The 12,953-nt window shown below is 38.1% G+C and overlaps 1 protein-coding gene across 10 annotated transcripts in view; it reads left to right on the forward strand.

The window, feature by feature from the left end:
* Positions 1-12,953, forward strand: part of MPP4 (MAGUK p55 scaffold protein 4) — a 28,359-nt gene that overhangs the window by 9,129 nt on the left and 6,277 nt on the right. For 7 of the 10 annotated variants that reach the window (XM_074911257.1, XM_074911255.1, XM_074911256.1 and 4 more), the window contains 13 exons: positions 562-639; positions 1,322-1,402; positions 1,923-2,054; positions 2,720-2,801; positions 3,936-4,021; positions 5,032-5,103; positions 5,585-5,781; positions 6,905-6,969; positions 7,723-7,740; positions 8,793-8,831; positions 9,577-9,597; positions 10,755-10,769; positions 12,212-12,253. In XM_074911257.1, coding sequence (XP_074767358.1) covers positions 562-639; positions 1,322-1,402; positions 1,923-2,054; positions 2,720-2,801; positions 3,936-4,021; positions 5,032-5,103; positions 5,585-5,781; positions 6,905-6,969; positions 7,723-7,740; positions 8,793-8,831; positions 9,577-9,597; positions 10,755-10,769; positions 12,212-12,253 — 928 coding nt within the window. The remainder of the gene's footprint in view (positions 1-561; positions 640-1,321; positions 1,403-1,922; positions 2,055-2,719; positions 2,802-3,935; positions 4,022-5,031; positions 5,104-5,584; positions 5,782-6,904; positions 6,970-7,722; positions 7,741-8,792; positions 8,832-9,576; positions 9,598-10,754; positions 10,770-12,211; positions 12,254-12,953) is intronic. The other 3 variants (XM_074911262.1, XM_074911264.1, XM_074911265.1) reach the window with 3 other exon arrangements.

Raw genomic sequence — 12,953 nt, forward strand, 5'->3', positions numbered from 1 at the left:
CGGATGTGTAGCTGAAGATTTTAGGTTGTTATAGAACAGTTTTGGCTGGTGTTTCTCTCTTGGGCAGAATTGTATCTCAGAGACAAAATCTGCACAAATTCTGCTTTTCTTCTAATGTGGATTTTTAAAAATCTCTAAATTTTAAAGAAGAAAAGCTTGCAGTGGATAAGAATGTCCATAAGGCCACTTCAAGTGCAGCAATTTATTTTAAGTTAAATTTACTTTTTCAATCATGCTTGCAACTAGAGAAAGGAAGAAAGATACAGGTTGAGAATTTATGCTATCAGGCTATTGTCCTGTACAATCAGCTTTTCTTATTGGAAAATTCAAAACTACAGTATGACTGGCTAGCTGGATGGAAAGACAATGAATTATAGACTCAATTCCAGATGCATTAGACATTAAGGATTGAGAATGCAAGATCTTTGGCTGTAGTGGCACTGAGAAGTTCCTAGAAATACAGTATTGTCCATTGTGTGTTGGGGATGTATCATGTGAATATAATCACGTGAACAGATAATATCATCATCACATTGTCTTGTCTGTCATGGCATGCAATAGATTTATGAATGCCTCCAACATTACCTCGGAAAAAGACCAGTTCCTGTCACGCTGCAGGCATGTGCATTGAATCGTGAGGTAAGACGGCATATACATAGTGTTTTGCTTTACTTATACCAAATTAGTCAATTTATCTGCAGATAAGTGTTCTGGTATTTGTGTCTCAGGTCTAAGTACACTATCTAAACTTGAAAGATTCTCTCCTTGCACATTTGTCAAACTACTCTTAACTCTTACTGAGAGTGGGGGATGAGAAATGCATACAGCAGCCACTAGAATGCATGAGCCCTGGCCAGTGTAATGAAACACATAAATTATTTGTTTTAACCACTGGCCATATATTTTTCTTCCCAGGTAACTCTGTGGCTCCATGTTATGGGTACAAGCAAGCAGCCTGACGTGAGGATTTTGAGAAGCTTTTTGGATTTTTCTAATCATAATAGCTGATTCTTAAATTTCTGAATTAGTGGGAGAGTTAATGACTAAGTGGAGAAACTGACACTAGCGATGAAATTTTGTTGAGGCATAGGAGAAAAAACTAAGCGCACATGGCACTGTGCCTGAACTAAATTAAGCCTGGCTGAGTGTGGTGCAGCTGTGGTCACGTCCAGTTCTAGAACAAACTGTATGGAAATGCTCCAAGTCATATACTATGAGGGGCTTAACACTCTTGCTGTACTCCTTTAAATTCAGTTTAGAGCTTACTAGATTAATTGTCCCCCAGAGCCAGTCTCTGTGCTTTCTCTCTTACCTTTATCAGGTGGTAGAGTTACTGCGTGAAGCCCCTCAGTCTGGGGAGATCAAAGAGCTAAGGCGACTACTGCGTGCTCCACACTTAAAGGCAAGTCCTGCATAAGGAAAGAAAAAGTTTGCTGGTAGAGCTGTCTGCAGTGGAAATGGAAACAGATGGCCATCTGTTCACAGAAATTGGCAAAGGAGCCAGAAGAGACATAATTTCCTAATCATGAACTAACCTAGCTGTGAAATCAGATGTGGGCTGGCTGTCTGAAGTACCTGCAGTGGGCTGCATTCTATTTAAGGGCTATGTTTCAGAGAGATGTTCCGTACAATGTTAAATTCCAAGTGGTTGATGCAGACATATAAAAGCAAATTTTCCTTGTAATTGCAAAACCCGCATTCTTTACCCTAGAGCTTCAAATAGAAATGTTTCTCTTTTGTAAGTTTTCCAGAAGAAGCAGAGAGGAACTGTTTTTAAAACTTGATTTCACTGGTTAAATTTCCAAGTGGAAAGAAGAAAAAGTCAATGTGTGAAAGGGATCTATGTTCACATAGGAACTGATTCACTGATTTCTGTTTTCTGACCAGTCACTGTTTTGTTCGCTTGTTTCTGTTTGTAACAGGCCTTGCTATCTGCTCATGATACTGTGGCGCAGAAAGATTTTGAACCAACCCTTCCACCACTGCCAGACAATATACCTGAAAATGAGGAAGCTATGAGGATTGTCTGCTTAGTGAAAAACAACCAGCCTCTGGTGAGGGAGCTTTCTGATCCTGTCAAATTATTTTAACTTAATACAAGCACTGATAATGCATCGCATGCATATTGGTTTCTTTCAAGAAATGTCACAGAAACTGTGTGCTTTCTTGTCCAGTTTTTACAGAATTGCAAGAATTGTTAAGGTTGGAAAGGGCCTGAGGAGATAGATAATCTAGCCCTGCTCAGTGCAAGTACAACTAAAGCAGGTTGTTCAGTGCCTTGTCCACTCAGGGTTTGAACATTTGGCAGATGTTTTTATCTGCTATAATGAAAATGCAGATTGGATTAAGAGCTCTTCCTTTGACCAAAACAGTAAGGAAGAGAGGAGAGACTCTGAAAAGTTCTTTAGGAATCATTTGTGCTTGTAAGTGGAAAACATTGTGTGGCATATTAATCTGCTTTAGGAAAAGATAGGTGTAATATTTGAGACAAAAAAGATTTCTTACAGTCAGCGAGATTATTTTAGTATGATGGAATTTGAGGATATTGAAGGACTTAGTGCTAATAATGACACATGATCACTAGAGCAGTATGATGTTAAAAAGGCTGTATCTTTCAATGCCTTTTTGTCATTGCAAATATCAGATCTGTGATGGTGAAAGGGAACTTACTGGTGTTCTTCACTGATCAGTGTGTTTCTTCTTTGTTTTTATTTGCCAGGGTGCCACCATTAAACGCCATGAGATAACAGGTGACATAACAGTTGCCCGTGTGATCCATGGGGGGCTAGCAGACAGAAGTGGTATGTGTAATTTGAAACAAAGTGATACAAACAACTGAACTTGAAATAAGATATTTGAAGTAAGATAATAGCTTAGCTTCTACAATTAGTTTTCTATTACGAAGCAAGAAGTGTACATTGGACAGTACTGTAAATTGTAGTAGGTTGCAGTGACTTTGATTCTGGTTTCATTAATTTTCATATGAATGTGCTATGTTTGAATTGAGGTACAAATCCAGTTTTCATTATGTATTCTTGGCACCAATACCTGGATAAATCTGTCCTGAAATTGATCAGGAGTGTCCCAAATTGCAGTGTAGTATGAATGCCAGCAGCTCATTCCCTAATGGAGAAATGGAAAACATCAGTAGCCTGGGATTCTCTAAGATAATGGGCTTTAAGGAATATGGAGTAATATTTTTCTGGTACTAGTCTACTAAACAGTTTGGTAGTTTTAGTTGCTAAGCAATCTTCCAAGGGGTTTCCTTGGAAATGTTACTACTTGGGCATCCTAGAACTGAATGTGTTCCGTTTCCTTGGGAAATGTAAAACATCAGAAGTAAAATTGAACTGTAAACATTATAAAATAGTTCCTTTTAGTATTTTCTGGGCTTTGTATAGAGAAGAAAACCCGAATTGTAGACAACAGCTGATTAAGTTTCTAGTTTGAGTAATGTTTTAATTGAGCTGAAGGAAAATGTGAAAGTAAACAATACTGTGAAGAATTTGTAAAGGACAGACAGGAGTCCCAAGGCCTCCCACTGCACCCGCAATTAATGGTTGGTTCCAAGTCTCGTGGTCTATTAATATAATGGGTTTAGATAGACTAGCTTCAGAAATTACTTTGGGAAATTGAGCTATATTAAAATGTTTCTGCAAATCATCAATAGATCGTAAATATGCTGTAAATGGGAGGTGGGAGGAAATAAGAAAACTGCAGCATGCAAACTTCTTGTGACCCACAGAAATATGCAGCCCTATCGAGGGGCAATATAGTCTAAATCCAAAATGCCTTCCTGCATACCTGGTTTATGGAAACCTTTAACACTGACTTCCAAACCTGTGGTATATCAGTGTGTCCCCCCTCGCCTACCCAGTGTAATCCATACTGTGATAAAGCTGCTGCTGCTGCGTTCATCCTTGTTTTCACTGTAGGGTTGCTGTATGCTGGAGACAAACTGGTGGAAGTAAATGGAGTTCCTATTGAGGGACTTGAGCCTGAGCAAGTTATTAATATTCTGGTATTGAATCTTTTTTCTACTTTGTACTTAAAAGAAACAGCAAGCAGTTTCTCTTACACGCATATGCACACTCTTAGAAGAGAAAGTGAAATTTTTAACAAAAGAATTCAGATTGTTTCTTACTGTGGATGAAGTTCACAACTGCTCTGAAATCGGAATGTACAAAACCAGAATTAAAACCCTGTTCTGGACAGAAATTAACCTAATTGTGACCATTCCATCTGTAGCTTCTGTGAAAAAAAATACTGATTTATTCAGACTTTACTGATTCATAATTTTTCTGGAAGGACCACTCAGTTAGTATTCCACAAGAAAGTACTGGAAAAGTGCTGTTCCAATAAAAGTCCGTGTTACAAAATGCATTAAATGAGAGCTTTATTAATGCATTAAAGCAGAGCATACAAGCTACCTACCTTGCCTTGCAAAAAACAGCAGTGGTTGTCAAAATCCTCATGAAGACATCTGTTGAGCTGTCCCTGTTACATACTCATCATTCTGCCCACAGTCTTTCAGCATTCTTCACTGCAAAGTGTTAGTGTCAGTCAGTAAGGTATTGCTATATGTAATGTCTTAAGTCTTTCTATGTGCTATTTCCCTGGCTGTACTATTCCTAGGTGTAAGAAATACAAACTCTATTGGAATGCTTAATTCTTAAATTTTTGCCCCCTCCCCCATTTACATCACTTATCTAACCAAACCCTAGTGCTAATTTAGATTAGACTTCAGTAGAAAAGTTTGTGATGAATTAATGTTTAAATTACATATTTATAATGAAACATAGATTTCACTGAACTAAAAAATTTAGCAAGATTTCAAGTTTCATTCTTGAAATTTTTGAATTTTTTTTGAAAAAATACAGTATTGTCACACTGACTCTGCCTAAATTCTATTTCTATTTGTATTATAGACATGATAGTAACCCCAAAGCCGTGCTGTGTTAAGCTTGTGCTGCCAATGTTTGGTTATGTGTTGAATACCAGTCCTAACTTAAACCTTTTCTAATCATTTAGGCCCTGTCTCAGGGGACAATTATGTTCAAATTAATTCCAGTTTCTGATCGGCCTGTCAGCAACCAAACAACAGTAAGAGATGTTCTTTTTTCCAGATTGTTACTGCAAACAGTTACCCAAATTAATGTGTAATGGTGTGATACAAAGAAATGGTGTTGCTTAGAAGTTTGTTGCAATCCTTAAAGTGTTACTTGCCTTTGTGGCTTGCTCTCAGTTGACTGTAAGGTGCTGTTGCTGGAGCACTAAAAGCAGTAATCTGAAATATAGTTGTGTTAAACGTTGTGAAGACATTTTCAGAGTGATCTACGGATCCCTCTAGGGATCCCCTGTAGGGATCTATTGAAGGTCAATTCTTTTCACAATTGTGTGTGAGAGGATTATTTTTTCTTCCTTAATGAACAGATAGGATTTGGGGCTTGATCTGGTTTTTAAAACTTGACTTCATCATGCACTGAATTAAGTAGCAGCATTATCTGTCCCTGTGATTGTAAAGTTCACGTTGTATCTGTTCTAAACGTGGCTTCCACTTACTCTGGTATATTTTCTTTACCAGGTCTATGTGCGAGCAATGGCAGATTACGGGCCCTTGGAAGATCCTGCCATACCTTGTGCTGATGCAGGTTTGCCTTTTAAGAAGGGTGATATACTCCAGATTGTGGACCAGAATGATGCTCTTTGGTGGCAGGCCAGGAAAGTTTCAGATCTCAGTGGCTGTGCTGGACTTATACCTTCAAATCATCTTCTTAAAAGGTAAATAAGTAATAATTTTTCTGATTCCAGTTCAAAAAATAGCTAGTTATTCAGACGTTGCTATTTAAAATTTTCGTAAGTTATAAAGCAGTATGATTGAGTGACATCTGGCAAACATCTTTCTTCTTTCTGTTCTCTATCTTCTTGCTCTCCTTAAGTTACCTGTGTGAGAACAAGCTTTTGAAAGCACCTATATCATCTTAAATTGATGTGTAAGAAGTTTTCAGCAGGTGCCTAGTCTCTATGCTAGTTGCTAAGACATTTAGTGGAGTGCAGCTGCTGAAAGATGGGTGGAAATTAAGGGCCCCAACCATCTATGATTTTTAAAAAAAAGGAGGGGGGCAAGAGTGGGTTACTAAATGTATAGTATAAGGGCATAGCTGTATCAAGAAACAGTATTTTTTTTAAAGATGTCCTGTGAGGCACAAGTGACCTCTTCAGCTTTGGTCAGAACTGAATAGACCAGACTAAAAGAAAGGAGAGAAAAAAGAACCCAAAACAAACAAAAAAGCTCAAGGAAGAACAAGGATCCCTTGCTTATTATTTTCTGCATAAATAGCCCATTATTTTTACAGTACATGCTTTCAGAACCAGAGTACTTAAACTGCTATAGCACACTTCTCAGTTTGATCCTCTAACCACGTCCTGTCTGTGTTACCCTGAGGAAAACGTAAGGGCACACAACTGTAGATAATGAGCTTCCATCTGTACTGTATGTAAACCTAGATGTGGTCTGTAGAATGAAAGGTGAAATCAACCTAGGTTGTGACTGAGTCTGCAGGTAAGAGGCAGTAGTACTGCTACCCATAGCAGCACCTCACTCTGCTGCCAGGAGTCTGTACCACAGTACAGCTTATCTTCCTGTCCTTATATATAAACTCAAAATACTCCAAGTACTTCTGGGCTGCTGCTTTGGAAATTGACTTTAAATAGTTCTGATAGCACACTGGCTTGCTTTCAGGACTTTGCATTGGGCTAAAACATTGGTAATGTTTCCATTCCTGGCGTCTTCTGTGAGCTCAGTATTGATTGATCTTAGGTGTAAGCAGTGAACATGACTGGAGTGTAATGTGCTTGTGAGCTCTTTTTCTTCTTTAACAGTGATAAATTTATTTCTGTGTAGGAAGCAGCGAGAATTCTGGTGGTCTCAGCCTTTCCAGCCCCATCTCTGTCTCAAATCATCAATGTGTGAGTGAAAAGTTACTTGAATGGTAGAGTAAGAAAGAATAGTCTTGTCTGTTTCCAGGAATACTGAAATTACTGAAATAGAAGCTCATGCAATTCAGTTTAATTCAAAGACGTTTCTGGAGCCATATTGTCACCTCAGAAGTGTGTTAACTATCCCCAGGCAAATAAATACTTAATGGGAGTTGTACCTGGAGTACTGATGGTGGAGGTTGTCATCTCCAGCGTCTTTGGGATCTGACTGTGAGAGATGCTGTGAATTCAACTCCTCCTGAAGTCTACAAGCTCTCTAGAACTGGGTGTGCATAAACCTTGAGGTGGCAGTTGTACTAGCCTGGCTTTCCGGGGACACAGATAAATGCTGCACTGGAAGATGCTATGTGATATGTTTAGAATGTTGCTTTGTCATCAAAACTATTGAAAGAAAGAAGGAGAGAACTCTTTTCCTTGAGGTATAAGATAAGCTGTGGTGCCCATGAGTTTGTGTCGTGACAGTCCAGGAATATTACCTTTTGCCAATGATAACTTTCTGTAAACATTCAGTTATTCCTAAAGCATGCTTTTCCTGTTTTCTTCTAAACATGGTTCTTTATGCTAGTAAAAAAAATTAATTTTTCTCTAGCGATAACTCCCAGATTGAGAGTGTTTCATTGCCTAGGATTATTCTTGCACTGATTACTTTGTTAGAGCTGGGACTCTTCTTTCACCATAATTTTTATTGCATTTTAACTGCTTCAATGGATCTGCTGTGGGCAGTGACCACTGTGGAAGAAGGTAGGAGATAGTATCTGGACAACATTGCATTCCTGTACCTGGAATCAATATAGCACATGGTTCTACAGGCTTTTTAAAAAGTTGTCAGAAATGAGGCAGTTTGGTAAATACATGCAAAATGAACCCAAGTTCTTGGCATTTTGTGTGCCTAGTGTAATTGAAATAAATCTTTTTTTCACTTGAAATAGTAGAAATTTACATTGTCTTAAAGTGGAAACTTAAGCTATGCATTATCTGGTAGGGACTGACAGCCTGGATGGGTTGCTTTGAGGAACAAAAGACTACATTTTCTCTTTTATCCTGTCCCTCTTTCTCTCCCATCTCCCCATCTTCAGCAGCTGACCTGAGCAACTCCGAGAGAGTATTTCTTTAAAGGATACATATGGGCAGAATATGGTTTGACAGATACCCTGACAATTGCCCTGTAATGGGAAAATAGCTTCTACTGGGCCTATCTAGAGGGGCACCCAAGTACCGAACATGCAAACGGTGCAGTAATGTGAGCCCCTGAGATTGCCCAAGCCCATGAGAATTGTATTTCAGGGATGTGAATTGATGTGGTCAGGGAATGGTGCTGAATCAATCCTTTTACTTTTCTTCCCTGTAAAAATAATAAAATCAACCAAGCAAAACACTTTCCTTGAGTGAAGCATATTGGAAAGGTACACACTTTTAAAAGTGTCTATGGGAGAGAAGGGAGGGAGTGGAAAATTATATTCTGTCACGGTGCTACTTAATAAATAGATATCTGCAGGATAAACAGTGTCAGCCATGTTAAACCTTTTATTATTTTAAAAGGAGAATTCATGTTAAACATGTTTGCCACAAGCCCTTCAGAGCACTTGTTTAAGGCAGCCTTTTGCTCACTAAAGACAGGGATCATCACTGAGTTGAAGTTTCAGGATTTTAACTGTTAAGATGTCTAAAGCTGATCTGATCTTCAAATATTTTCTTTCTGATGTCCAAGTTCAGTCTTGTAAGATCTGTAAGGTTTTTTCCTCCTCAGTATTTTTCTGATTCAGATGAATTTTCTTCCTTGTGTTGCTCTGTAGAGGATGACATGCAGATTGATGAGAAGTGTGTGGAAACAGGTAACTGAATTCACTTGAAATTATTCTGTTTGCTTCAAGGTGTAGTAGCTAGTCAAAGCCTTGTTTTGTTTCCCAGATAACACTTATTATCCTAGTGAACTTAATGGTAGAAAATTCTATTTTTCATACCCTGGAAATCTCATCCTATATTACTGTATTAAAATGAACTGTTTGCAGTTCTGGTGTACAGTGCTTATAGGGTTGTGTTGCACCAAAAAGAGTGACCACCCCAAGAAGATCTGCCTGAATGAGAGCCAGCTTCTCTCATTCGGGTTTGGGACTGTGTTTGTAATGTTACCATAGTTTTTGCCTGTTGTAGATTTAATGCCACAGATGATTGTAGTCTTGGAGAACCCACAAAATTTTCAAGAAACTGATCTCAGGAGAATGTTTTTAGGCACTGAGCAAGAATAGTTTTTTACATGTAAATAGTACAGGTGAAGATGGTTGGTTTGACTTCCTTCCTAAAGCAGCACAGCTCATTCTTCCTTCTCCCAAGGTAATTCAGAAAGCTCTCATAGAGGGATGTGATCCTGTAGGATTGGGTGGAAGAGAGACCAGATAGTTAATCGAAGTATGGCAAGCTGTATTTTGCCACCTCAGTGTAGAGGGAAGTAGGAAAGTATGTGAGACACACACAGATAGGAGCTGGAAAATTGATTTCTGATCCTGAAATTCTATAGGAGGAAAATAATTAAATTTTGAATTTCTTTTAATATCTTTGCTACCTGGATTACTAAACAAGATGAAGAGACGTTTGAGTCTGGTAAGTTCCTCTGACCTAACTCCAAATTCCTTGCTGTTGTTCTACTGCGAGAAGGGTGTCCAGAGACAAGCAGGTGTATTAAAAACAAGAGGTGACAAACAACCAGAATGCCATTTTAGCTTTAGAAGCCATTCTAGCTTGAAAAGCCATTATGTAAAATCCTGTTGCTTTAAGTCTTCGTCTCGCTCTCTAATTACCGTAGTAGTAAAGGTTTTGTCCTGTTATTCCATGTGTGAGTTTTTTCTCAGGCATCAGTATCAGTTTATCAAATCCCAATCAGTTATACCCGTGCAAGCTGTGACAGCAGGGGCTGCACTGATGTCAGCACATAACTGGATTACCCGAGGGTACTGGAGGCCTGAATCCCCAGTGCCTGTAGGAGTTGATGTGGTAAAGAGGAGAGCTGTTCTGGAGTCAGTCAATTGGTTCTTTTTTTTAACAAAGCTGGTTCTGTGGGTTGGGGGTTTTTTAGGGCACCGCTACCTATTTACAGCATAATCAGAGTTCTGCAAAACTTGTCTTCTGAAATGAATAACTGTTCCACTAAAATAAATCTACTACTATTAAACTTCTTGTCTGAGATATTTGATACTCTTGTGGAGAAAACGTCATTCACCTTACACCTCCTCTTCTTCACAAGGTTCCTACTTGCTAGTCAAATCTTCTCCTCTTACCACAGGTGGTTCATTCTCTTCCACCTCTCAAGCAATTCCCAAAGCTTTTCAGACAGAACCAGCAGGTCTACAGGGCAGTCTTCTGTTTTGAAGCTAGCATGTTTCTCATAACTGCACTTGGGGATTACTCTTCCAAATCCTATTCACTGCTTAGTGCTGAGTCAGCTCTCTGCTGTATCCAGTCAGAGGAATAAAGGTGAAAATATTTGCTATCCTACATTTTATTTTAACCAGTAGTTGAACATCTGTGTGACGTATTTTTCAGGTACAATATTGACAGATGCTGTAGCTGAGTATCATTCTTTGGGAACTGAGAATTCATGTGCAAACAGACATATTTTAGATTTAAAGCCTACAATACTTGTTTCCTAAACTTTCTAAATGCATTGGATGATGCTGCTTGGATTTATTTTTTTTTAATCTTAGTATAGACTGTCTTCTCAAAAGTAATTGTTTTACGTCTGTCTCTATCTGCATGTGCAGAGGAACTTAAAGAAGGTAACACTAACTTTTCTCCCTGTCTCCTGTAAGCAGTAATCGATTAGAATTTATCTATGTTTATGGCATTACCTTTAACTCCCACTCCTCTTACAATACCTGGTAGCTGAATTGCTTGTTCACTGCACTCCATGGCGTAAACAGAGGGTAAAGCAGAAATGCTCAAAAAGATTTGAATGACAGCTCAAAAGACCTGAAGATAGAAATGATACAGGCATATCTCTAACTGACTAGTACTCTGAACTTTGCCATGAACGAGCAGTTTTGTGCCAAGTAGTTTTTTTTCTACAGTCATAAACAAGGAGCTATTAGTATACACAGAAATTGTAGGAATAGAACTGTAAAGGTCTAAGTAGTATTTTGATGTGAGAGGCGTAACTAAGATACATCCAATTTTGTTTTGATACTTGCGTGCTTGTAACTGTTAATCAAAGATTCTAGTGCTAAAAGACAATACATTTCATGCTTTGCAAATGAAAAGAATGTTTTTGCCTTAGAACAATTACTGCCTTTAAAAATATGCCTTTGTCTTCTGCATCTTATTCTTGCTTTAACAAGGCCTAAAAGAGAATACACAGCTTGGATAACTACATGCACCATTAGGGGAAACTCAGGAGTCATTTTTGAAGAGAAATCTAAATACTGCTGACATTTTTTTTTCCTTAGTTACTTGTTTTCAAATCACCTTTATAAAATAGATTTTAAGCTGTCAGCATTGATCTATTGGGAAATAGATATTTTTGAGCCTTATCAGAGAGATTTTATTTTAAAAAATGACATATATAGATTTAGAAGGCTCACCTGAATGGTTAAGCCTTCACAAGGAACAGCAGGAGAATGGGGACAAAAAGCATTGGAGGAAACAGATTAGTCTGGGATGTTGGAGCACAGATATCCCTGGTGATTAAAAAGGAATAATAAAATCAGGTCTTCATTCTGCCTGGAAGATCTGAGCAGATGCATGTTGCATTTTCCAAGCATGCTATTGGGCAGATTCTGAGTTAAATTTTTTATTTCTGATTTTGAGCTACTGACTTATTGGTTATTGTAATGTTATCCCTAAAGAATTCTTGTAAGCTAGGCTTCACCTGAAAAGCTTAAATTCTGTGGAGGTTTCTTCAATATAAGTATCTCAAAACATTGTCTGGCATCTAGTTATCTTTGGAATGAAACAAAAAATGTTGAGTTTCAAATATAATTAGAAAATACCAAGACTTTAATTTTAATTTTTCTCTTACAGAAATATTGATCCTTTCAATTGGTCATGTGAAGTATTTGCTTATTTTATGTTATGGAGTATTGTGCTTTTTTTTATTAGATTAGGCATGGTACTTCCATATATTTACTGAAACACTGTCTTTCCTTTGGGATCAGCAATAATTGTTAGCCATTTAGCTCTCAAGCTTTCACTGTTCTGTTTTTATTTGTTCTTCATATTCTAGAAGAAGAAGAATTTGGTGAATTTGGTCAACGAGTCTTTATTGGTACGCAATGACTAAAGATAAGTAAGATGTTTGGGGCTTGATCTACATTAAGTGCTTGTCTGAAGTTAAAATGCTTTGTTCTTTATTTCACCTAAAGACCTACTGAACTGAATTCTATTTGCTCTGTTTTCCAAACTTCAAGAAGTTGGTTTCCTCTCCATTTAAATCTCTCTTCCTGTTAGGTTTCTACTGAAACCTGCCCACCATTTTAAACTGACTGACTGTCAAGATTTCCCCTACTTTATGATTTTTTTTCCTGAACGTGATGTTGTATGTCATCCCACTGCTGGGGAAACTTAACCCTATCCTAGCTGACCCAGGACAGTCATCCATTGAGAATAATCATGAGGGCTTGCATTAAAAAAGTGAGGTTTTCAGAGTTGGATGGTGAGGTGAGCAACAAACCTGTCCCTGTTACTAAGCTGCAGTGACCTTTAAAATATTTGGATTCATTCTGGTAGCTGGAACAAATGTTTCAGACCTGCTTTAGGGGAGAGAACCAGCTACGCTCTCAAAAAACAATTGATCTGTTCCCTAATGATGCTTTATGTAGCCAGAAGCTCCTCCTTAGACTTGTTTTGGGGGTCTTTAATTCTGGACTAATTTTCAGGTGATGTTCTGTGAGATTTGACTTCCTCTAGCTGTCTTTTAATGCTCAGAGGTTCTACCAAACTGATATACTCAGTGCAGCAATGATAGT

The sequence above is a fragment of the Athene noctua genome, chromosome 7 (assembly GCF_965140245.1).
Source record: "Athene noctua chromosome 7, bAthNoc1.hap1.1, whole genome shotgun sequence".
Lineage (NCBI taxonomy): Eukaryota > Metazoa > Chordata > Aves > Strigiformes > Strigidae > Athene > Athene noctua.